The sequence below is a fragment of the Tigriopus californicus genome, chromosome 7 (assembly GCF_007210705.1).
Source record: "Tigriopus californicus strain San Diego chromosome 7, Tcal_SD_v2.1, whole genome shotgun sequence".
NCBI lineage: Eukaryota > Metazoa > Arthropoda > Copepoda > Harpacticoida > Harpacticidae > Tigriopus > Tigriopus californicus.
In genome coordinates this window covers 13,296,846-13,321,090 of record NC_081446.1, presented here as the reverse complement: position 1 = coordinate 13,321,090, position 24,245 = coordinate 13,296,846, and the positions used below count along the sequence as shown (strand labels likewise).

General features: G+C 41.6%; 3 protein-coding genes across 3 annotated transcripts; 1 reads left to right on the top strand and 2 right to left on the bottom strand.

Moving 5' to 3' along the window:
* Positions 1–5,097: 5,097 nt before the first annotated feature.
* On the bottom strand, positions 5,098–7,213 carry LOC131884210 (uncharacterized). Its single transcript, XM_059231907.1, has 2 exons — positions 6,405–7,213; positions 5,098–5,867 (listed from the first exon to the last, which is right to left on the bottom strand). The coding sequence occupies exons 1-2, from the start codon at positions 6,763–6,765 to the stop codon at positions 5,365–5,367; spliced, it is 864 nt and encodes a 287-aa protein (XP_059087890.1). The 5' UTR covers positions 6,766–7,213; the 3' UTR covers positions 5,098–5,364.
* A 1,948-nt stretch (positions 7,214–9,161) lies between these two features.
* Positions 9,162–16,306, bottom strand: LOC131883199 (uncharacterized; the record flags this gene model as incomplete). Its single annotated transcript, XM_059230589.1, is given in 14 exon segments — positions 9,162–9,470; positions 11,355–11,493; positions 11,563–11,749; positions 11,809–11,891; positions 12,136–12,327; positions 12,386–12,506; positions 12,585–12,945; positions 13,013–13,316; positions 13,375–13,677; positions 15,117–15,321; positions 15,393–15,648; positions 15,726–15,854; positions 15,921–16,058; positions 16,120–16,306. Coding segments are annotated over 14 exon segments (2,865 nt in total). The 3' UTR covers positions 9,162–9,210.
* A 1,538-nt stretch (positions 16,307–17,844) lies between these two features.
* LOC131883200 (aftiphilin-like) lies at positions 17,845–21,623 on the top strand. Its single transcript, XM_059230590.1, has 6 exons — positions 17,845–18,248; positions 18,325–18,553; positions 18,619–19,247; positions 19,314–19,544; positions 19,609–19,782; positions 20,890–21,623. The coding sequence occupies exons 2-6, from the start codon at positions 18,367–18,369 to the stop codon at positions 21,076–21,078; spliced, it is 1,410 nt and encodes a 469-aa protein (XP_059086573.1). The 5' UTR covers positions 17,845–18,248; positions 18,325–18,366; the 3' UTR covers positions 21,079–21,623.
* The last annotated feature ends 2,622 nt before the right edge of the window (positions 21,624–24,245 follow it).

Here is a 24,245-nt window from a genome sequence, read left to right as displayed (position 1 = left end):
TTCGGCAGATGCAAGGCAGCATTCACCATAGCTTTGATTTACCTGTGGAGTCAGGCTTCAACAGCATGGCTTGTAATAACAATATATTGTTTATTCTTCAATAAATCTGTCCAAGAATGAACAGTTTTCTAAGCTATAATGTTCAAAGAACTTGGTGAATTATTGATCAGCGCTGAACTATTCCAATATAAGCTTCAGCTAACGAAAACACTTGTCTTTTTTTAGTTCAAAATAGCATTGGGTCTAAGATTAAGAAAATTCAACTTATGCAGACTTTTGAACGACGTTTAAGAAAGACCACTAGGTTTCCCATAAACAGACCCAACAATTCAGTGTCTTGGGCAAGAAGATGCTTAAGGCTGTCGTTTGGGAGAAAGATCAACACGTGAAAAATTGTAAAAAGCTTTTGCTATCCGAAGACTCATGCAAAACGAACACTTTACGGAAAATTTTGATTTCTGCCCGTATTTCGCAGTAACAAACATACCTCAAACCTTTGGCAGTAAACGATAAGAATAGATTTAAACTGCCACAGTCATTTGTTTCAAGTTCATAGCAAGTTTTCAGTGTATCAATGAGGCAATCGCCAATTTTGACCTTAATCAAGTCAATAACCATCCAAGCATATTCTTCGTTAATTGCCAGTTCCAATATGTCATTCTCACCTATCGATTGGCAGGCTTCAGAGATTTGTCAGACTAATTGCTGCTAAGACGACACCTCAGGAACATCTGCAATTCAGATCTGATTGACACGTCCAACTGTAAATGGCGGTAAATCCAGCCAAGTGAGCGATATGTTGGTGGTCATCCTTGGTTGCATTTATGTCAAACCATGTTGGTCAATTAAAAGTGGCAATTTCTTAACCTTCGTAAAAACCTATCAACCATTGATTGACATGCTACCGTATTTCAAACCTTGAATCGATGATAATCCACATGTGATTTTAGCATTTTAGTATTCTTTTTCAAGGACGATGGGGTTTGATCATCCGATTGATGGAGTTCATTTTCCACTCATTTCCATTGAACGACAACGATTTCTTCATTCATTTAGTCACCATGGTTCTTCTCATAATCTTAGTAACTAGGTTTTGGAAATGATGAATGATAGCATGAAAATGAAATGAGCTTTGATGGCACGGAATGCCACTTGGGTAGACAGGAGAGGATCTGAAAAGGGGAGGTTAGTATAAAAGGGGCGGCGATCTTTCAATTGGCATTCAATCAACTTCTTGACAATGAAACTTTCCATCTCTCTACTGGTTTGTCTTTCCTTGGCAGTCGTGGTGTCTGCCTTGCCCAATTACTTTCAGGGTAAAAGGGCCTCCAAAGCTCTTCAATATGGTAAGAGATAATATTGCTGTTAGAGAATGATTTCTTGTTTATTTATAGCGCAATTAATATTTTAAAATGTTTTGTGATGTTTATTCGATTTTTCCTTTGACTATAATATTAACTATATAACAATAGAATAGTTTTAAATTCCATCAACTCTTGAGTAATGAACACTATGGCCCAGTGCTGGGGTGAGTCCTTTTATTTTTTTAACGGACTCGCCGACCAGTAAAAGACTCGAGTCTTTTACTGAACTCAAGTCAAACAAAAAGACTCATCTTGGTTATACTGGGCTAAACAAGGTTAATAAAATCAGCATTCGAGGCCTGCTTTCTTATCTTAATACATGACGAAGAAAAATCCGTTTTCTGACTAAATTGTAAGATTTTCTTTTTTTGAGGTGTCCGGACTCGAATCCGCCCAGTTTCTCCAAAATTGAGCAAAAGGCTCGAGTGCACACGGACTCACGGGCTCTTCTAACCGCTGTAGGGAATGTAATCCCAGAAGTATTATATTGAAACACAGTATTTCGTCTACTTTGAATCATTGACCTTTATATGACATTTGGTCTACCAACGAATTTGATTTGACAGTTTCGGCTAGCCCTATTATGTAGGGTTGATCTGGAACCTTGTTGAGCAAAGAATAATGACCTTTTGCAACTGCAAAGTTCTCATCTCTCCTAGACCAATTCTAATCAATTCCTTAGGCAAGATGTGCCCATAATCTAATGACTGATCAAAAGCTCAAGTAACATGGTGTGCCCATACAAGGCCTCCCAACCCGCTTCCAACTCATGGTAACATACATTATGCGTTAATAATGGACTAGTTTTTCGCAACTGCAGGCTGATTGAATGCAGGTGAATACGTGCAACAACTAAATGCATGTTACTTGCGCTTTGGTCAATCGAGTTTGGCAACATCTTCGGATTTTGCACTACCTTCTGCGCAGGAAATGGTTGTCAGGGACAGTCTTTGAACTCGGCGGGTCTATTAACAAGCCGATTATTGCACTCAATAGAAACGTAGACATCCGAAGATTTGCAGTTGAATGGCTAAGGTACAGTAATTGCTTCGCCACAGAGCATGAATTGACTTGCAAGTACAATAGAACGAAAGTGAAAGGGCTGAAACAAAAATGAACTTGAATGAAAGGTAATTTTAATTGAACAAATCGACCCCCAGGGAAGTTTAATATGGCAAGTTGAAGAATTTGGTTGGCGCATTTTTGATCAATACTTCATTGAAGTATTTGACTGTTCAAAGAACTCGCTTAATTCAATAACAAGACATTCAGTTAATTTTTCAATTCATAAAACTTTGGCCCTATTTCAATCAATGTATTTCTTAACTCATGAGGAATTGACAAAGCGCAATAAAGGTTTTTATTTGACTGGGCATTTAATTCCTCATCTTATGATATTGCATGGAACTAAACGAAGTCCCAAACAAGGAAAAAATGTTAAAAAGGAAGTAGAAAAAAACCAAAATGACATGGGGATGATATGAAAATATGTAAGGAAAAATGGTTTGAAAAAAGTATGAAAATTGAAAACTTGGCCAAGTTTTTTTCCGGCCAAAAGGCCATCAAAAGTTACTTTTCAGGTTTTAGCTTTTTCCGAGGCCTAATGATAATAACTATATCAACCCAATGAGCAATGATTTTAAGACAAAGGAACTCTGAACTAAATCTTGCCCTCAAAACCAAGAAACTATCTGAATACAAACGAATCACAATTTTCTGCACTGATTGATTCCTCATTTCAAACTAGAGGGCTTGTGACTAGCCCTCCATTTTAACCTGTTTAGAATGGATTTCACTGGAAAACTATCATTTCATTACTCCTAACCCTGAAAAGTCATTCACACTATATGTTTGCTCTCATAAGTTTGTTGCTTCATACGTTTTGCCCTGAAGCAAAGACAAGGCGTTTATATTGACTTTATCTATGATTCAAATACAATTAACTTATCATATCTTAAATCTGACATCCCACGTTCTAGCGTGGGCTTTCCTCAATGTGGCCTTCACACTTCCGATTGCTGTTTCCCAGAGACAGTCCTAAAATTATCAAAAACAAGTTGCCCGTGTGTGTGTGTGTGTGTGTGTGTGAATTGAATGTATATTTGCATTTAAACACATGTATCGGTCTCAAGAAGTCATTTGATTTGATTGACAGGTCAACACAGCTTGAACCCCATTTCTCGCTTCAATTTTCACGTCTCTGTAGTGTTCAAGGCATCAAGTTGTACTTAGGAACTGATTCTCGATGATCAATATGGTTTGTTAAAGTCTCAAATGACGTGCTGGTTTTCTCTAATGATGTCTTTCTTCACCTTGTTGACCATTTTGGCATATTTTCGTTGTCTATATCACAGGGCCCACGTGTAACACGTGTCAAAGAGAACTCGTGTGAATAATTTGTGCTCTTGAAAGCGTTCGAAGGGATCATCACTTCTTTATCAATGTCCTTGAGACCAAAAAATGATGGCCTGTCATTGCCTTATTCAAACAAAAATTTGACACTGATAAGAGTAACCATCTCACAGCTATCTTGTCGTACTAATGAAGCTCGGAGATGAACTCTAAATTTCCAAACCTTTCTTCGCCTTATTCTGTTGAATCATACGCTTTTAACGTTTCCAAAAAGTTGTCTTGGGGTCTCACATTGCAGAGAAAGAGGAAGAAGGGAAAGTAAGTTGGCTGCGTTTTTCCTCTGCAGCTGAATCAGTAACCATGGGACAGGTGCAACTCTAGCCAATGGAAGACAGCGCCTCTACAGTCAGAAACTATTCTCTTCCAGCTTTTCAGTTGTCTTCCATCGGCTCTAAAAGCTAGCCTGCCTGGTTTGCTCGCAGTGCAATCTCTTGACCTTGTTTCCTCTGCAAATTTTTGGCTTCATCACCACTTCTTGTACAAAATGCCATGTTCCCCGCCAATTTCCACCATATTTGAAGTTTTTGGCTGTTTGACATTGCCGATTAGATTGTAGATTATTATTATAGATTACTCTTCAGATGTTGATCCACTGAGATCAGAGCATGTTGTTATTAGAATAAATGTGTCCAGCTTAACAAATTGCTCAAAATATCTTTGTGTACCAAAACAGTATAAAGCAGCTCTGGAGTTTATTTGCATCCTTATTTGCATCCTGGGCTTGTTTTTTATGCATCTGTGTTTGCATCTTGAGGTCCTTTTTTACGCATAAATTTGACAACCTTAGTTATTATACATGCAATCGCTTAATGATATAGCAATTTGGCTTGCCAAATGCCGTTATTATTTGCGAGTAAAAAAACATGTTTAATACTTCTCATAAAATAATGTGGAATGGAGTCTACCAACAAAAGCAAAAACGTGATTAGTCTTGAGATGAATTGACAAACCTTCCCTGTCTCATTTACGATTTGTATTCGATTTCAACTTTCTTTTAGATCCTGAGGAGTTCGTCAATGATTACGATGACGATCTGCGAATTTACAGGAACTTGGCCATTAGTCGATTGGTGAAGAAAGCTCTCGATGACAGTACTATCGAAGTCTCTGGCCGCAGTGGATCCAAGACTCCACAACTTTCCGCCCTCTGGAAAACCCGGGTGGGCTAATGTGGCAGCGGCTATCGATGCACCACGGACAAGAACGTTTTCTTTATTTGATTTTCCTTTTTGGTCACACTCATAAGTGATACCATATCAAATTACAATGAATTTGTACTTGAGAAGAACAGAAATGGAGTTTGTTGGTAGTAGCATTGTCCAATTCAAATGAATTCCAATCATTGTGCAAACAGCTGTTTATTTCAATGATCTATTGCGCTCGAGAAAATATGTTTTGATTTTATGTTGCATAAATAACATGCCCTAACTCCATGTATTCTGTAACTTGGCCATATTTGAGGGGAGTATGCCAATTTTTACATGAACCACAGAGTGTGGATGAATAAAGGTTATAGTATATTGATTGATACAATCCATGCGTTTCATTCAATGGCTAGTTTTCTAAGATCCTAGTAAATTCTAAAATGCCTATTGCTGAGACAATTCACTCGTCAGCCAACTTGTCACAACGCGTGCGTCCAACCCGTCTAAGAGAGCGACAAAATCCCCTTTGATTTTCTTTGACACGTCAGCTGTATTTTCAAAAGCCCCGCGCTTTTCCCGCCAAGATCGTGAAGTGGGGGGGTTATCGAAAAAAGGAAGCTGACCGATGGCGGCCATGCCTATGAATCCTACGACTAGAGCGATGCCCTCCAGGATCCATCGGCCCAAGAATAGACGGGTGGTGGCATTTTGGAATGGGAAGGTGATGATTTCGCGAAAGGTCTTCTTGGTTAGGCCTTGGAAGGTACGTTGAGGTCCATAGAAGATCAGATCGAAGATGAGACGCCCACCCAACACGAATATCCAAATTCGGACATTTCGACCAAAACCGTCGGCCAGCACGTCAAGGCCGAGAAGGTAGTCCAGACTCTGCACGGCCTTTTTCGCCTCACCCGTGGTTGTGGCCAACAAAAAGCAATATATGGCACCTGGAAAGAAAAAAAATCATGGGACATAGAGGTATTTTGAGCAAATGAAGATATGGGGGAAAGTAGCTAGCTTTGAAAAAATATATTTTTTTCCCCATCTAGGAATGATCAAGTAAGGTCATTTTTTTTAAATTTGAGACTGAATTTGATTTGCTGTGTTGATTTTTTGATACATATATTTTTTTTCTTGCTCGGGATATTTGGAAAGAAGGTATTTTGCAAACAATGGTGTTCCCTGAATGTTTCTGAATGTGTCTTAAGATTGAAATGTTTGGTTTTGACAATTCATAAATATGTCATCACATAATGTTTCAGAAAGAACAGATTGTTACCAATTTTGTGCAACCATTTCTTTATCCAATTCTGATCCAGATGTGATCATTTCATTCGAAAAACAAAGCACTCCCATTGGCACTCATACAAGACCGAAATGCATTTTTGTTCGGCTGAATTGATAACGGGCAAAAGCGTGGAAGTAGCCAAAGCGCATCCTTAAATGGCAGATCCGAGATTTCCCAAATGATTCGATGTTCTTACCAGCAACAATGAAGACTCCTCCCCGGAGAATGAGAAGAATAGTGGCAATTCCCAGCTGATTTACGAACGTGTCTGGTCCAAAGAGTCGATCAAAGTAAGCTGTGAAATTGAAGGCTGCAAAGTCATAGGTCCTTTTGACCAAGTGATGGTTGTGATTCTCCGGATATGTGTATGCTTGCACTAATGATTGAGTGGCGTGAAGGTTGGACGCATTTGAGTCCGACTCTGACAAAGAGAACCCCAAGATCAAACAGAACACCAAAGTATTGACTAATGACTTGAGAGGAGGATCCATATTGAACTGATGTGAGAAAGGAACTGATGAGGATTGGGAATGATTGGCTATATATATATGTGCCATTATGATCACTACAAGGAAGAAATTGGTCAAGCCCAGGACAGGTCGGTTGGTGGATAAGCGGATATGTGTTTGTACTTATTTGAGAGAGAGAGTGTGCGAATGTTGAATATGTCACATTTCCAGCGCTTGGAAGGGACACATCGGGCCTCGTTCACCGTTAGTGTCAAGTCCGAAAAATGCCGACTTCTTGTGTCGTGCCAATCTGAAAGAGGTGGAGACTCGTTCTAAGATTACTTCAATGGCTAATAGAAGACCGGTCGTTAAGCACCGGTGCTACCGGGCCCATTAAAAACCGCATCTCCTGCCTGCTTTTGCGCTCAGGCCCAAGGCGTAATACTTGCGCATGGGCTTGGCGCAAAGGCGAAACAATTGTGCGTCCCATTCAAACACTAGCGCTCCAACTTGGAATCAAGAACCGGCTAATATCGTGAATAGAGGTGGCAACACACTTGATATTTCGATATTTTCAAACATTTTTAAATGAAAAGATCAAAGAGGTTGGTTTTGATAGAAGTACCGAAAAGAAATTAAGGCTATCGTCACATTTTAAATTTTTGTTAAATAGTGTTCCACCAATGTAGGGCTTTCAAATGGGCTCTTAGAAAAGGGGTAACTTGTTGGAACTAGGTTGATTGTGCGTTCTTTGTTGGAGAAAGGCATTCCCCGAATTAGGAATATACTTTCGTCATGACGTTCCCAACGCAGTTTTTCTATCAATAGCATCTGAAACAAAAGGAAAAACATTCTGTCGTTGAGCTTAAAAGATATATTGTTCGACATTGGACACTAAAATAGGAATACCCTGTGCGTATAAAACTGTATCGAAGCTAAAGGGGAAAAAAATGCCACAAATTGCAAGACAATTTGTAAGACAAACTGACAAGTCACAACTGATATCATTTTGCGTGATTGTATTTTTAACGCTTCTGGTGACTAAAACAATACTTAAATAAATAACTTTTTTCGTGAAAACCCAAAGGAAAATTATGCGCCTGTTCACACCCAATAAGAATAAATAAGGATTCCAAGCACTAACGTTCCCCTTAAATTTGCCCCTACTTTTCCACGAATCCATGCTACCTGTGCGTATAAAACTGTATCGAAGCTAAAGGGGAAAAAATGCCACAAATTGCAAGACAATTTGTAAGACAAACTGACAAGTCACAACTGATATCATTTTGCGTGATTGCATTTTTAACGCTTCTGGTGACTAAAACAATACTTAAATAAATCACTTTTTTCGTGAAAACCCAAAGGAAAATTATGCGCCTGTTCACACCCAATAAGAATAAATAAGGATTCCAAGCACTAACGTTCCCCTTAAATTTGCCCCTACTTTTCCACGAATCCATGCTACCTTTTTCTTAGCTCTAACTTTGGCTCTTTTTCTTTGCTTATGCTTTCCATTTTCTGCGCCATTATCAAGTGTTAATCATTGAAACACATTGCTATGGTTGATGAATTAATGGAGTGCATATTTGATTGGAGCATGACGTGAACCATTGAGAGCTACAACCTCTTGCTTTTCATTGTGAGTTACCTGTTTCTTCACTTTCTTTCGTGAAGGTTAAGAATGTGATCCGATTTGCCTTTGTTTTGTACCACCCAAGATTACATATCTCAACTCGTCCTTGAGCCGATGTTTCTTTTGTACTTTCGACGGACTTGATTCTCCAGACAGTCTCAGCCTCAAGCACGACCTGCTTTTTCTTTATCACCAAGTTTCAAGATTTCCAAATCATCCAGCGCTTCCACTCTGAACTCAAAGTTTCCGGAACGGATTCTCGGAAGGTCGTCAGCCAATTGCCCCTTGATTAAAATGGATCTTTCCTCGCAAGGCTGAGGGAATTTCTTTGCAGGTTTTCCAACCATGTTTAGGACTAAAGCCATGATTGACCGTTAACTGAAGATCTCAGTGGTATAATACGTATATTTGAAAGAGACCGGTTGATGCCTCTTTTTCGAGCGGAATCTAGTTCTTCTGACTCTTTCGATCATCGGAAAAAACTGTCGATATCGGCGACTGGCTACATATCTAATAGTGAGTTGAGACGAGAACTCAAAGGAAGTTATTTCACCAATGGTTGGAAAGATTCGACTAGGATACGTGTCAACACAAATTTGCGTACTCAATCAAGCTATTCGAGTCCTTCCTTAGCAATTAGATACAGGTGGAGTTGATCGTGAAAGAAAGGGCAGTTGCCCACGGAGGATTTTCTCAAAGAAATTTAGCAATCTGCCAATCCTAAACAATGGCAACGTGATCTTGGATGGTTCTACCTTATTCCGTGTGATTCCTAATTGAGTAAGAACCGTTAGCCAACTGCATATGAACCCATACCGACAAAAGACGCTCATAGAGTACATCCACGAACTGCAATATTGTTCAAAATCAGTTCAAGTGCAATCGGCCGTTTATTTACTCAATAAGTTACAGTGGTAGCATTATCCGACCACTTCCACCCCTTGATATCCGAAGGCCTTGGGCCCCACCACAGCCAAAGCCTCTGGAGTGAGGAGTTGCTTTGGCGAAGGCATCACAATTACGCTAACGCGTAAGCCATACTTCAGACATTCTGTCTCAATGGCCAAACCGGTTGTCGTCTCGATAATCGATATCAAATTCGGGGTGGTGGCAAGGATCTGCTCGCCTTGGGATTTGGGGGTGGGATCCACATTCTTGCTACCATCATCGACAGTTTGCTCTAGAGGACAGATAAAATAGGCTGTATGAGAATCACTGGTAAGGTACGTGAAAGAAGAGAGGGGTATGGATGTACACAATCCTTCGCTCATTTTGTTGTCCCCTACATTGCTTTGGCGATGATTGAGTGGTTTGATTGCATACCGTGTAAAAGCTGCTATTAAGAAGAACAGGTTGCTATAGATTCAAAACTGACAAGGTACTAGCAGCAACGTGTTGACCGGTGGGAGAAAGAAGCAAGAAAGGATGAAATTATTGTATCACTTATAACATTTCTCAAGCTCATTCCTCGGGAGAAGAAAGTTCCAAATGTTTTTTTTTTGTCTTCTTAAATTGGCAGATGGGATCTTGAAATTTCAGCCCCACGATCGATCCGTTCTTGTTCTCAAAGATTTGGTGTGTTGTGACTAGACCTAGGAAGTAAAGATTAACACCTAACACCTAGGTTTTTACCTTTTTCGGCAAATTTTGGCCCATGATATCCTACTACACGGCCCTTTTGGGGGAAAATACATTTTTGACAACTATTTTCCAAATTTGAAAATAATAATTGATCCATAACTTGTGAATTTCCTGCAATTGTTTAGTCCACTAGAGCATGAACCAGTTTTAAGAGGTCTAATAATGCTCTAGCATTCTTGAATAGACCAGTTACAATTTAGATATTTCGAATGATGTAACTTAACATTAAAGAGATCAATATTTTTCAACATTTTGGACAATACCCCTAAGCTACAAAAGATGAAAAGAAGGAATGGCACGAATATTTTTTATCAAAAATGAATTGCCTTTTGCATTAGAAGTTAGATTTGGACCTACCTTTATCCAAATTTAGTTGATCTCATATACATGGAAACCAATTCAACTCATAATTGTTCCCATAAAAAGCATTGATTTTGAACAAATCAAAAGCATGGGGTAGGTTTGAGTACAAATAATATCTGCTTTGGTTGAAAAGTGGAATTGGCCCAATCAACACTTTAGATGGTAGAGGCTGACCCACAAAGCGCCCTCTGAAGTGCAGAACCTAAACCATATTTCGTGCAGCGTAAGGGGGCTATGTATATTTGACTATGCGCTTACAAACATGATCATTGAAGGGTCAGAAAATGTATGGGCTCATGATTTAATTGTCGAGGACATTGCATCCGGTAATATCAAAATAACGCCACAAAAAAACATTCTTGTAATGTTTTCCTTGGCATCTGACTAGCTATCATGATTAGCTAGGAACTCCTACTCTGGATCTTCCAATGATGTGCATAAATCAGAGAAACATGCTTGAAAAACTGGACGCCAGCCAAAACATGTTTTTCCAAGTTTCCGACTCATCCAAGGTATAAACTTCAGATGACCATTGTTTTTCAATTTTTTCTTTGCCATTTGGCATATTATTTGAACAGTAGCTTTGGAACGAATTGAGTTTACATGCCAAACTAAAAACAAAGCAATTTTGCTTGCTTTTTGCGTTCATTGATAGCATTTGCTCCTACCTTACAAAAAGAAATGCGTTTTGTTTAAATCTGGAAATAAAGAGCCGTGTAATAATGTATGCTATTTTTCTTTTTGTTTGCTCAAAACCGTACAAATGTTTCAAATCCACGTAAAGCTAACATCACCTTGATTGCTATAAACTCTTCCTTTGAAATCATGACCTTATTTTGGAAGATCATATTAGAGATTATCCAACTATCATGTTAAGATTAAAAGGTACAAAATAGACGAAATATAACCTTTTATATTAATAGTACTGGGGATAACATTCCAGGAAGCAGCCAGCAAGGCCCGTGAAAACCCAAACCAAAAAAATATTTCTTAAACACACAAGGCCGAAGCTGTTCATAGGTAACTTTCTAAACAAACAGTGCTTACGAAATGAAGTTACCTTTATTCATAGTTGAAGCGATGAGATTCTCGTTTTGGAACTCAATCTTGATATCGTTTTGGCTATCCCCTTCAAAAGGCGTGATGATCAAGAAACCTCTGGCAAATCCAGCCACCGTATCCCGTTTAATATCCGTGATCTGAAACATGACAAATCCCCTAATTACTGAAGTTAACCATATAAACAGAGAAAAAATTCTGTCTTATACTTTTCCCGAGCCAATAATCTTGCTGCCATCCACACTTTCCAAAAGAGCCTCAAGGGGATTGGATTTTAGCTTTGACGATTCCAATATAGCATGTCCCAGGTTCCAAGCTTTGGTGTAGCTCCCGAAAATCAAATTATCTCGCACATCATGAGAATGAATTGGATTGAGAGACATCACTCCCGAAAACCTCAAAAAGAACGAGTTTATCAAACCAATCTCAAATCAAACAAAAACACTATTTCTCACCCCATAAAGCTGACGACATGTGCTCGCAAGATGTCTTCCAAGTGCTTGGCTGAATCGCATTTGGTGACAGCTAGCGTGCATTCCTATGTACTCAAAGAGTTGCATTAACAATGCACAACAGACATTGGTGTAAATGACCGAACGTAAAACCTCAACCTGTCTTCTCACAGATTGATAACAAAAACAAGAGAGAACCACATCGACAGATCGAAAGAACTCGATCAAAGCTACTTTCCGTCGTACCTTGTTTGTGTCACCAATGCACTTGTTCTCGAGCATCCCTTATCCCATTCAATCGAGTTCAACGTCGTTGAAGACCTTACGTACCTTCTCATCGGTGACGAGAGCGGGCGTAGGCGAATGCTGCTTGATCAACGGCAAATACATTTGCAACTCAGGAAAAGCTCGCCCCATGCCATCCGCATCTAAGACCGGTAAGCCCAGATCCCCACCCACCATCAGAGGCTCTAAAGAGTTCATCCCGCCAATTTCGACGCTTCCAATGGCCACAGATTTGTACTGAGGACAATGACAGATTGGGTTGGCATTTAGTTCAAAAACCGGTTTGTCACCTTACCTGAAGTATCTTTTCTAAGTCAGAGACAGCACGGTTGCCTTCATTGCCGTTCATTAACTTCTCGATGATGGCAGTGGGAGCCCCAAAAAAGGCCACTGGAGTGACATGTCCTATTGGAAGACTGCCCCCAACGAGAAAAAAAAGGAATGACTTAAAGCTTTCATTATGTCGAACGAGGTTTACCGATTAATTGACCTACTTTTCCGGTCGAATGACTTTGAGAATCTTTCCTTGACGAATGGCATGTTGGGCTCTGATTTTCCCTAAGTAGGAAGATCCACCACCACCACAACCCAAAATGGCTGCTCCTATGGCAATGGCCTCGATGTCATATTCATTCATGATCCACGTATGAGGATCCTCCTTGTTCGAGTAAGGATATCCTTGCAACTCGGGCTTGACATCTTCTAGAGTGCTGACTTGGGATTGATCCTCATTTTTTTGTCCAAAATGGGTTTCAATCTTGTATGGCAAACGCATCTCTTCCAAGAGCTTTGGATTCTTCTCCCGGTTAGGATCAAGGTCGCCAACGGCCTTCACCGAGTACCTCGTGGCATTGCCTGAAGCATGTTCCATAAATGACATGAATCTGTGCCGAACACATCAACCATAACTACTCGATCTCACCTGGCAAATACGACACTGGGATTTCAATCATCTCTACGATCTCAATAGTGTCCATTTTGGCACCGGATTCAAAAGCATTCCTAATGGCTGCCTTTTTGGCCACTTTGACAGCTTCAGCTCGTTCTATATTGGTGATGATCCGATCATATTGACCACTCACTTGAGCAAGGGCAGCTCCAACAGCGTTCGCAACCTGATAATGATCGGGGAAGATCACCTCGGAGATCCCTGGAATCTTCTTGGATCGATCAATCAAAACTCCTCCCCCACCCACAATGATCAATGGTGAATCTCCAGCCGAGACCTGCCCGAGAAGAATCATTAATTTATATTTTTATCAAGAATAAATTCCTCGGAAGTACCTTGATCTGATCCACAACCGTGCTTAGCATGTCCATGATTGTTTGACGGGTGATTTTGATTTCATTCTCTTCAATTTGGACCAACGAGGGATCACCCAGATCTGTGAGAATCCCAGCTTTCACCATGACATCGCTTGTGGTCAAACGTGTTCCGCCAACACATTGAGCTTCTTGGAGTAACTTGCAACCCACCGACAACGGTCCAATAGTGCATCGTTGCCCTTCAAAACTGACATGAGACCCCCCACCCAAGCCAATACTCAAAAGCAGAGGCATTCTAAAGTTGGTCAAAACGCCTGCAATCTGTGAAGAAAAAAATAAAAAGCCATTTCAAGTTGTCTTAAAACGACTATTAAGGGCTTGAAACGATACCGAAAAAAAAGTAACGCGCTACCGTTACTTTTGATGGAAAGAGGAGGGCCTAGAACTGCCAAAACAACTGTTTATGTGATTTTTTAACGTTTAGTAAATATGGGGCGAATCACATGACTCCCGTGATTATCTATTTGATTCCATCAGTAATCAATAGCTCACTGCATTTTTTTTCCTCAAAGATTCTCGGGTTTCTAAAGAATGAAATTCACTGTAAGTCATGGTGCGTCATAATCTATAAAATATTTGGTCGTGCAAACTGTTTGAATTAGCCGCTCTAGGGCACCCTTGAATATATCGTTAACAAGAACCGATCTAAGTCACGTTTAAAACTTAACAATGGGTCATCTAATGTACAGAATCGTCTAAGAGAGCACGGCAGCAAGTTGTACAAAACCTGTGCCCGGTTCAAGAGAAAAGAAGATTTTAAGCCCCTCACGATCTTCTTATCCAAGTGATTGATTTTATGGCGCATTTCACATGAAATTCCTCGTCTCTCGCTAACGCTATGTCGTATTCCCGGGTTAGGACAAAGGGAATGGAGACATTTAAACACACAAAGGATTAGTTAACGTTCATAACTACGCTGAATACTGTATAATCCCAATGATTCGAGGCGTTCCCAATAGCTTAATTTAGACATCCCGTCAATAAATCTCGTGAAACTCTTTTGTACTCGCTCAATCTTATTTAACCCCACAGCGGGTTTGGGGGCCCAGATTGGGGAAGCGTTTTCAAGATGTGGCTGGACTATTGATTTGTACAGGGTTTTCATAGTAGTACATCTCTGGACTTGAATGTTCGATACATCCAGCCGCAAGTCTGAAAAGCCTTGGTCACTTTTGACCAAAGCTCTTCAAATTTACCATCGTCTTGAAGGTTTATCCCGAGATCCTTGATTGAATTTATTGATTCTGGCAGGTTCGTTAGTTTGCTTGTACCAGTGTCAGTGATGCAATTTTGGGGCTTCAAACATGTTTTTGGGAAGCTGACCCTTCTTTCACATTGCTATATGGTCAGCTTCGCTAAAACCAGTTTGAAGCGCCAATGTTGCATCACTGGCATTGGCAGGCAAGTTTGTTTGCTGGTACCATAGACCAACGCTTGCCTAAATGTCCGAATAGGACTTGGGGAACGGTATGTAACCAAGGGGGAGAGGGAACTTTTAAAATTCGGGGAGGAAACCTTTAGAATATGACTCTGTCTAGAGGGCTTGTCCTCTAATTCTTTCACTCGTATAGTAAAGAAGAAAGTAGCGGTAACGGGAGGGGCTAGAAACGCGTTCCGTTACTGTTACTTTTTCAGAAAGGTAACGCGTTATCGGTAGCGTTACTCAAGCCCTGCGTATATCATAAGCAATATAAATGAACCTTGACTCGGGTCCCGGCCTGTCTGGGAAATCCATTGACCAATTGTCCCACATCGGTGGAGGTGCCGCCAATGTCGGCCACTATAGCATTCTTGATGACGGTCACCTGTCTTTGATCTTTCTGACTTAGGAAGGCTGCACCTCGCATGGAATTGGTTGGCCCTGAAGCAAATGTGCACACCGGAAAGGCCAAACATTTTTCGACACTGTTAATAAAGGACGGATGTGTCATTTAGATCGGACTAATTGGCAGCTACGAATAAAGTGTTTAGCTCACTTGACCAATGTTCCATCATTTTGAGTCAGGAATAAGGGGCAATCCAAGTTCAGCTCCTTCATGGCTCCTTGAAGGCCACTCAAGGTCACAGAGCACAGAGGCTTTAGGCATTCATTGAGGATTGAGGCGTTTTCTCGTTCCAAAAGTCCAGTTTGACCAATGGCATGAGAAAGAGTGAGAGATATCTCGGGGATCTCATGACGTAAGATCGAAGCCACTTTCTCCTCTTGGCTATTATCATGAGGTGAGAACAAACCTACAAATCCAACCATTACAAATTAGATCTGCAGTCAGTTCAAGTTGTCGCAGATAACACACAGAGCAAAATCTCACCAGAGACTACCACATTCCTAACATTCGAAACCTTGATTTGCTTCGCGACCTCGACAATTTCCTTCTCGTTGATGGGCATGAACTCTTGGCCACTGATGTAGAATCCTCCGTCAACCATATAATAATCGCCTGTCAAAATATTGAAGATTTAAATGTTTCACCTTCATACCTAACGAAAGCGGAAATTAAAGTTACCCTTAATATGGCGATTCAGTTCGTGGGTAATGTCGATAAAAGGTGGCAGAGCCCGTGATGCTGGACCGCATAATCGAATGACAGACACTCGAGCCAGGCCTCTCTTTTGGATCACGGCATTCAAGAAATGGGTGGTTCCTACAAATCTTCAATTAAGGCATCTATGTCAACCTGAATAATCTACCACATGAAAGCTTACCCAAACTGATTCTCTGAATCTTGGAGTATGCCTGGGAGTCAAGCTTTTGAAGGGTCTTGGCCACCACATCCTTGACTCCTGTTGTGATATCTTGGGACGTGATCTCCTTGGTCCAAGCTAGGACTTGGCCATCTTGAATGATGACACAATCACTGTTGGTCCCACCCACATCTACGCCAATGAACATTGTTTGAATTTTATTCTGAAGACCTATGCTCAAACCGAGAGCAAAATCTATTCTCTTTGACGCTTTTGCTCAGTCTTAAAGTTAGCCCTTGGACATAGAAACAGTGCATAAACTGGACTTGGTGTATTCTAGACTTTGAGTCATTGGATGGAGCGATCAACGAACGGAGATAGGGGGGGTCCATAACTGGAATTGATGTGAGCTCATATACATAGAGGATGAAATTGGAGAGGAAGCCAAATCTAGATCAATTTCCTTCAAAACCAGCCCAGGTAGTGTGTTAATATAATATAATCTTTTATTGTTTTTCACGGCTTCGATGCATTTTTTGGTTTAATTTTGAATAATTAGTTGTAAATCTAAACATAAAAATATAGATATCAACCAGGAAAATGTAGGTGATATGATTAAACGTAGGTATATTGGAACAACGTGAACATTTTTCCACAAGAAAGGAACCCGTCTTCAGTCAGTGATCGGTTCAGCACAGAACTTGGTTTGTCCATTCATTTCTAGACCTATGGTTCATCACACGTTGACCACATCAGACGAGCAACGACTAAGGATGAATGTTTCAACTACTGAACGTACATCTTTTCATAACCTTATTTAACCCTATTACGGACAGCAATCCATGTTTGAACCACCTCAAATTGGGCAGGCTCCTTATTTCCACGGGCACTGACCTCAATTTGTTCATTACGGAGTCACAAGGCAGGTCTCTTGCTCAGCCTTCCACACTATTATGCGTATCCCAATAAAGAAGTATTCCCAGTCATGTCTCAGTCCCGCCAATTGAAAGTGATAAAGCACAAACTCATGGTGTGACTCAAATACCACACAAAAGCTTGGACTCTGCTGGCGGGAGAATATAACAGAAAACGGACGCACTACCAATATGCTACGTCTGCTTTCGGTGGGATCCGAGCTCTTTCAAATAACTCTAGGAACACAAAACAACGCACCTATTAAAGACCTTGTAGAGGTTTACAGAGTGTTCATCTGCGAATTTAAACTTGAAACCATAAAAACTGGACGTGGAATTGTGTTTCGGGAGGACGGTAATCTAAAACCGAACTTATTGGAAATGTATGAGGTAATTCGGACTGTGTAGGCCCTAGGAAATTTGGACAGTAAGCCTCTACTTATTTCTAGGCTGGGTGCTAGCATGACTTGTATTTCAAGTACTTATTGGCAGATTATTTTTCGCTGGATGCACAATCAGTGAATTTGATGAGCGGTATTTTTTATGCAAATTTTATACTTTTCGCCGCTTCTTTAGCCATGAAAAAGTTTGCATCTTTAAAGTCATGGAACGACGGTAATATCGAACCGAGGCTGGTGCTTTCCTGTAACCTTTGATCTTATGGTTAACTATTTTCCCCCCGTGTCCTGTAGATTTTTCCCTTCCCCCCCATTCTCCAGAGATCTCAGGGTCCAAAGAGCATTCTCTTCGCTTAAAGAGGTTTAGTGTTTCTTGTTCAAGGCATTGCGCGGACAAGGAAAGGTCTCAGGCTCAGGTATTCCATTGTCCAGCCAAGGCTGCATCAGACTGTCCTTTAGACCTTACCAATATTGACCCGGCCATTGGGGCTCCATCCTCAAAATCCACTGGCCCATCATCCCCCAATGCTCTCGCCCAATTCGTCATACCTTCTCATAAGGATGGTTTCGAACTCTGTCCACCTCTCATGACGTCACTCCCATCTGAGTGACACACGCAAGTTCGCTCATTCTCGTCATACCATTGTTACATAGTACTCTGCTGGTATTGTACTGGTAGTAGTCCTGCTTGGATTATCCAACCATCCTCAACCACCACAACCACCATCATCAGAAAAAAGCAGCTGGAAGTCCCATCTGTCTGTTCACAGCGATGAAGAAAACATAGAAGTGAAGTCTGCCACAATGTACATCTCTCATGTAGGACTACTTTTTTGAGGTACGTGTCATTTGACATATTCAAGATAAGGCCTGTTGTTGTAGTAGTGGAACCTGATTTGCTCTTCTTCTCCTAGTTGACCATCCATTCATCCATCGATTTGGTGGCCACGCCCACGATGTCGGCCTCACCGCCTCCTATGATGGAGGATGACGACCTGGACGAAGACTTGAGCTATGAGGACGACTTGGACCTGAGTGATGTTCCGGATTTCGTCCCGGGAGACATTGACCAGGATGATGATGATGATGGTGATGATGGCGAAGAGGAAGAGGAGGATGTCAACGGAGATTTCGATGTCACAGGTGGTTGAGGCTCAGATTTGCACGTTGTTATCCTGGAATAATGAGGTTTTGATTCTTGACCCTAGGCATGTCGAGCAAACTTCATACCATTCCCAAAGCAGCCATTCATTTGGCACCCAAAGATGTTCGCATTCCACCCACTGAGCCAAAAGTTAGGCCAGATGTTGATGAAGTGGAAATGACGAATGGCGATGATCCCAGTGAACTACCAGACTCCTTGAACCCGAAGACTGTCGAACGTCCAGAATTCAGTGATTCGGCTCCAAACTCGGAATTTGGAACCAAGTCTGAGAGTCCTTCGTTACCAGAGAATGCAGCTAGTTTAAACCTTTCCGACCAGGATGATCTTAACAGTAGAGATGAGGCGGGACTCACTCTCAATAGCATTGAGAGTGAGTCCAAACCCGTGACGGATTCGGTGGACGACGGTTTTGCCAGTTTTGGCGATTTTGCATCGGCATTTCCGACAGAAAGTTCCGTTGGTGGGTCTCAACCAATTGAGAACCCTCCAGCCGATAGCCAGGCTGAGCCTCCGGTGGATGAAGTCCCTGATGACCCAAGTTTTGAGGCTGATGACGACGACGACGACGAGTTTGGAGAGTTTACCGATTTCTCTGAACCCCCAACCATTCCAAATGAATCCTGTTTGTCAGAGGAACCCTCGTTAGATTCCATGCAGTGCATTTTGAGTTCGGTAAGCGCCTCTTCTCTGTTCGAGCCCTGGATTCCATTGCCAACCAAAAATCACGTGTTTTTTCAGCTTCAACCCATGATAAGTCAAGTGATTTCGCGGCTCTTCGAGTCCAGCGATGAGGACGAATCTGTGATTGAGGCCGTTGAACCCTTAAACTTTTCCAAAGACCACGTGGACGACGAGATCTGGGAGCAAATCTGTGATATACAATCCACGCCAGCCCTCACGTTATCCTGGACCAAGTCCAAGTCTCACTCGGGCTGGCTCCAATCTGTTCGAATTGATCCCAACAACATGGTAAATAAATGTCTTCTGCCATTATGAAAGGGTGAGGTCATTCATTGGCCGGTCTTATTCTTAGGTTTTTGAGACTCGACATCGTCTGCGAGGATCGTCCCCGTCGGTTCCGGCTTTTGCCACGGGTATGGGTCTTTTGGAACCGATCCGAGTGAGCAATCCGGATAATCAGACTCTCAAAGCAGTCACAACCCCGGATTCATTAGAGCCCTCGAACTCTGAGCATCAAACTAGAGCGGTAAGTCAGAATCAAGAAGACCTTTTGAACTTTGGAATAGAGGCTTGAAATGTGAAGCATTTGGCCAAGTGCTCAATGTCAGGCCAATTTGTATTTTTCGCTTTCCGGTCAAAACTTGCCTTTCTTTTGTAGGCTTTGATTTTTACTTCAGAGTAGTTGCTTCAGGTCTATGAAATCAGTTTTTTGTGGATAGGGAAATATTTTATGTTTGGGAGCATTCAAACGTGAATCTGCCCTCAAAGATGTTTTTTACCTCAAGAAATTTCTTACTGAGCATAATATCAATCATTACTCGATGCCATGTAAACCAAATAACATGGTGTGAAGGGATGAAAATGATGTATCCCAGTTGCAATGGGAGTACTGAATCTTTTAGAATTGTAACTACTCATGTATTTTTTGTGTCTTCTTTGCACATCGAGCTGATGTGAGAAGTTTCTTGATCTTTTTGTCACAATTCCGGCAAATAGGATGTGCAAGAGCGCAGAGTTATCTGTTTCGAACCCAAAAAGAAATTTCCTAACCATTTTTTTTAAAAAATTGCCAAACAATGCAAAGTGGATATGTACATGAAACTTTTTTAGGGAATCAAGTTACCAATGTAAGTACCTCACGAATTGAAACCTCAAGCCATGATATCGTAGATTAACCGATTTCGAATAACGTCACACGAATGCCGGCTCAATCTGATCGACCTTCAAGCCTTTGGCGTCCCACGGAATGCTTATATTTGTACCTCTCAAAGAAGAAACCTTATTTCTAAGTCCAAATCATTGGCCTTCACGATCCGTTGTGCAGCTCTGCAACTCGACGGTGACTCTGGCTATTTCATGTTCCCTACGTACATCATCGCCCAGCAACAAAGCCACAAAGGCACCTGCCTGCCTCTCTTTCCTTTTCCCTTGTTTCGCTCGGGATGTTTCTCACTTTGTGTAGAAAATAGGGCCACTCTCGTCATGCTTGCCTAAAGAAATATAATGAGTCTCGGCCTTTGGAAGGCCCACATTACGCGGGGAAATAATCTCCATAAAAGCCATAAGCCCATTCCAAGCAAGGACGACCTTGATATGCAATTGATCAATTTCGATGATTTTATGTTAATTTCAGACGGAGATTCCTCCGGTTCAATTCGATTGGCAGACCAGTGGCCTCACCAACCCCCTCGAATCTGGAGGTAAGTCTGTCTCCTTTATTGAGTCTTTATATGATCCACCACTTGTTCCAACTCGTCAATTAGTGTCTGTAAATTGTCCGGATGCCGAGTCTCCGCCAACGATGCTAACTTTTCCCAATTAATGGCACAGTCTTCAGCAATGTGGGTCTTTGAAGACCCTCTCCAAAAGAAAGACACGTGCTCCAGAAAGGCCATTATAATTGCGAAGCAGAATGCTGCAATGAGAAGGACGAACAAGGGTCCTAACTTTTCCTCGCCCAATTGTTCCAACCGATCTTGTCGGCAAGATGATTGTCGAGCCTTATCAGATTGGATGCAGTCTTGGATGATCAAGTCCAAGACGCCAGATTCCCGAATCTTTAGCAAAGACCGCTTCATGAAAGGCCGATACTGGGAGGTCTGCCGAAAGGCCATGGAATTAAAGACCGGGGTCGAACTCTGCCAGGCAGTGATAATCTCACATCGAAACTCTTGATAGTTGTACACTGTTGTGGTCTGATAGAAAAGAGCCTTGGGAACATTGGTCTTGGCTGTCAAGGCCGTCAAGGCCTCACGAGTTGATCCGAATATGGCAGTCGTTGGATTCGGTCCGATGTAGGTGCGGAATAGCTTGGCATAAGTAGAATCTGATCTGGCCGTGGCAAGCTTGTCCTCGGTTGCCCCTCCACCTTTTACAATCATGCTGGAAGGGGCGGGTCAATTCGATTAGGTTGTTAACAAGTAGTCCTGTGATTCCCTTTTAGCCTGTTGGTTGTTAAGATCTAAGAAACTGTTGAGAGGGACAGCCAACATACGAGAAAATACCTTCATGATTCAGGTGGCTTTAGGTTGAACTGGTTTGATGTACGAGTAGTACGTACTTGAACAAGGCCTTTGCATGAGAATTAAGAGAGTGTTGTGTCTCGTCAAGTCCGTATTGGATTATTGAATTTTGATGAAGGTATCCGTAAATCCGCACTAATCTCAGTCCCGACAGATTGTTTTAAAACCTTCCCAGCTTCCTTTGTCCCGAGCCACTGACTGCTTCCGAACTTTTCGGAGGCAAAAGACATTCGGAACGTTTCTGGTTTCAAATTGTGTGAAATAATGGGTGCCCTATTTAATTATCAAACTTTCTCTTCACTTATTCAAATACGATAGGAAAACTCAAAGAGTTACCCTTTTTAAGGCTTATGAAGGTTCTTCGCTGGAAATCAATATTTACTTTACCGGTATTCTGTACTCAAGAGCTCATCCGGGTGGGAAAACGGCATCTTCATCTTTCCAACGGAAAGTTCAGAGGTGAGCGAGGCTCGAAACATCATAAAGATAATGTTCCCCACGAGAAAAATTGAAAATAAAAACACTTCCAAAGCGTATCTTCTTGGTTGCCACATAATCTGATGGGTGGGCGGAGATTTGCCAAAGTAAGACGAGAAGAGAATCCAGTAAATTTCCAAAACTTCCAAGAGGTGCACCCAGATGGCTTTGCTCGGTCGGGAACGCTCATAAAAATACAGGATTGACGCCACCAAAGCGGTGAGAAAAATTGTGATAAGGCTTAAGAAGCGCCAAAGAGACGGTGTGAAAGGTCGGAAGAAGAGATCCCAATCCTTGAGATGTCGAAGATTATTCCGAATGAAAATAGCATCGTGGGACTTGCCAATAGGTGGAAGGAAATGGAACCCTTTCGCTCTCTGCATTGTCATAGTGAGACTGGTGCCAATCAAATCAACCTGATCACGATACAAACAACCCAAGCCCCCGGTCCATTGCTTCGAGGAAGTGTTCCAATCCCCCCAATCATGTTGAATGTGTCGGTAAAATTGTAGGGAAATGTTCAATTGCTTGGACATGACTTGCAATAGTCGAGGATAAATTCCATCCAATGTCTTGGGATCCATTTCGACTAAATGCCGCATTCCATTCCGTCTCTGCCATTCTTGCTGTGACGAAGGAGCTCTTGATCGGTTGATGAGCAAAAATGGGGCCTTTTGCTCGATCAGGACCTTCAATGTCTGGCCCCAAAGGTTCGATCTTCGTTCTAAAAAGTTCTCAACTGAAAAAGTTTTCGAATGAAACGGGAGCCAAGTTGTCAGTTTCCGAAGCACGGGTCCATGATCCAATAGGTAAAACTCGTACACTGCATCTTGCAGCAAGAAGTAAACTTGTTGATCAACTCGAGAAGCAATTAGATCCTCGAAGGTATTCACTTGAACCAAAACTATTCCCTAGGTTCCAATAGTGGAACATTTATCCAATAACCATTTTAATTCGTGCCCAATCGGTACAAGAGTAGGAACCATTTTCCTTCCATGTGGACAATGCATGCCGGATCGAAATAGAAAATGGTGCTGCTTAATACATTTCATTGGAGCCATTGAGGTAGTAAATATGTCAATTGATCTGAAGTGAATCGTCTCTAAGAGATCACAAATCCCTCGATTTTCCACTTGAGCAATGACTGTTGTCATGTAATGGCCCCAAATGATCCATGCCATCCACCAAGATAGGTCCATCCCTACTCGTGCTCTTGCCAGGTGCCCACCTGCTCTTTCAAACTGTCTAAATTTAGCCCCACCCGGAAGCACACACATCCACTTGAAAGTAGCCAGTCGGGTGGGCAAAATGATTTTTCCGTCTTGTCGATGCACGAGATTTATGCCTCTTTTAGAAAGATTTGTTCCACTATTGGCAAGAGCCCCGAGAATAAAGTTCAAGACTGACGATCCAAAGAATGGGACCTGATTAGGGGGGTCTCTAGGGACTTATGGACCTGACATGTGTCTGGGACACTTCGTTTGCTTTTGGAGATAATGGCCAGTCATTTTTGTCAAAGACACGACGCCCAAAGCAAATGCCGTCCAATTCAGACAAGTGCTAATGGAGCTGCTACCAAAATTGATGCGTGCTAGATAAAATCCAGAACGTTTGCATTCCCTAGGTTCTTGATAAGATTGTCATAAAATGCTGATATTTAATGCCTTGCCAATTTCTGGCTTATGTGAGAATTTCAGAATGGGTTGCAATACCTAGAAAAGTAGGGTTAAGAATCGCACAAGAATTCTCGTCAACGTCAGATCCGATACTTATTTGCCTGGTATTGCTGGAACTGCAAAGAAATGGCTCAGACTAGAGGGCTAGTACAAGCCTTCTAGCTCAGACCGATGATAAGATTGTTGAACAGGTGATTTTGACATTGTCAGGGTGCCTGAATGCTATTTTCTGCAGCTTGAGCTCAAACAGATTTTGAGGACGAATCGGCAAATATACGACCCAAACAGGCCAGTCTAAGAACAAACGTCAACGA

Excerpts from the sequence above, each read along its gene's own strand:
- LOC131884210 (XM_059231907.1), bottom strand. The coding sequence starts at position 6,765 with ATGGCACATATATATATAGCCAATCATTCCCAATCCTCATCAGTTCCT. Across the intron at positions 5,868-6,404 it reads AGGAGTCTTCATTGTTGCTG|GTGCCATATATTGCTTTTTG; the intron begins GTAAGAACATCG and ends TTTTCTTTCCAG.
- LOC131883200 (XM_059230590.1), top strand. The coding sequence starts at position 18,367 with ATGTCGGCCTCACCGCCTCCTATGATGGAGGATGACGACCTGGACGAA. Across the intron at positions 18,554-18,618 it reads CGGAGATTTCGATGTCACAG|GCATGTCGAGCAAACTTCAT; the intron begins GTGGTTGAGGCT and ends TCTTGACCCTAG. Across the intron at positions 19,248-19,313 it reads TGCAGTGCATTTTGAGTTCG|CTTCAACCCATGATAAGTCA; the intron begins GTAAGCGCCTCT and ends GTGTTTTTTCAG.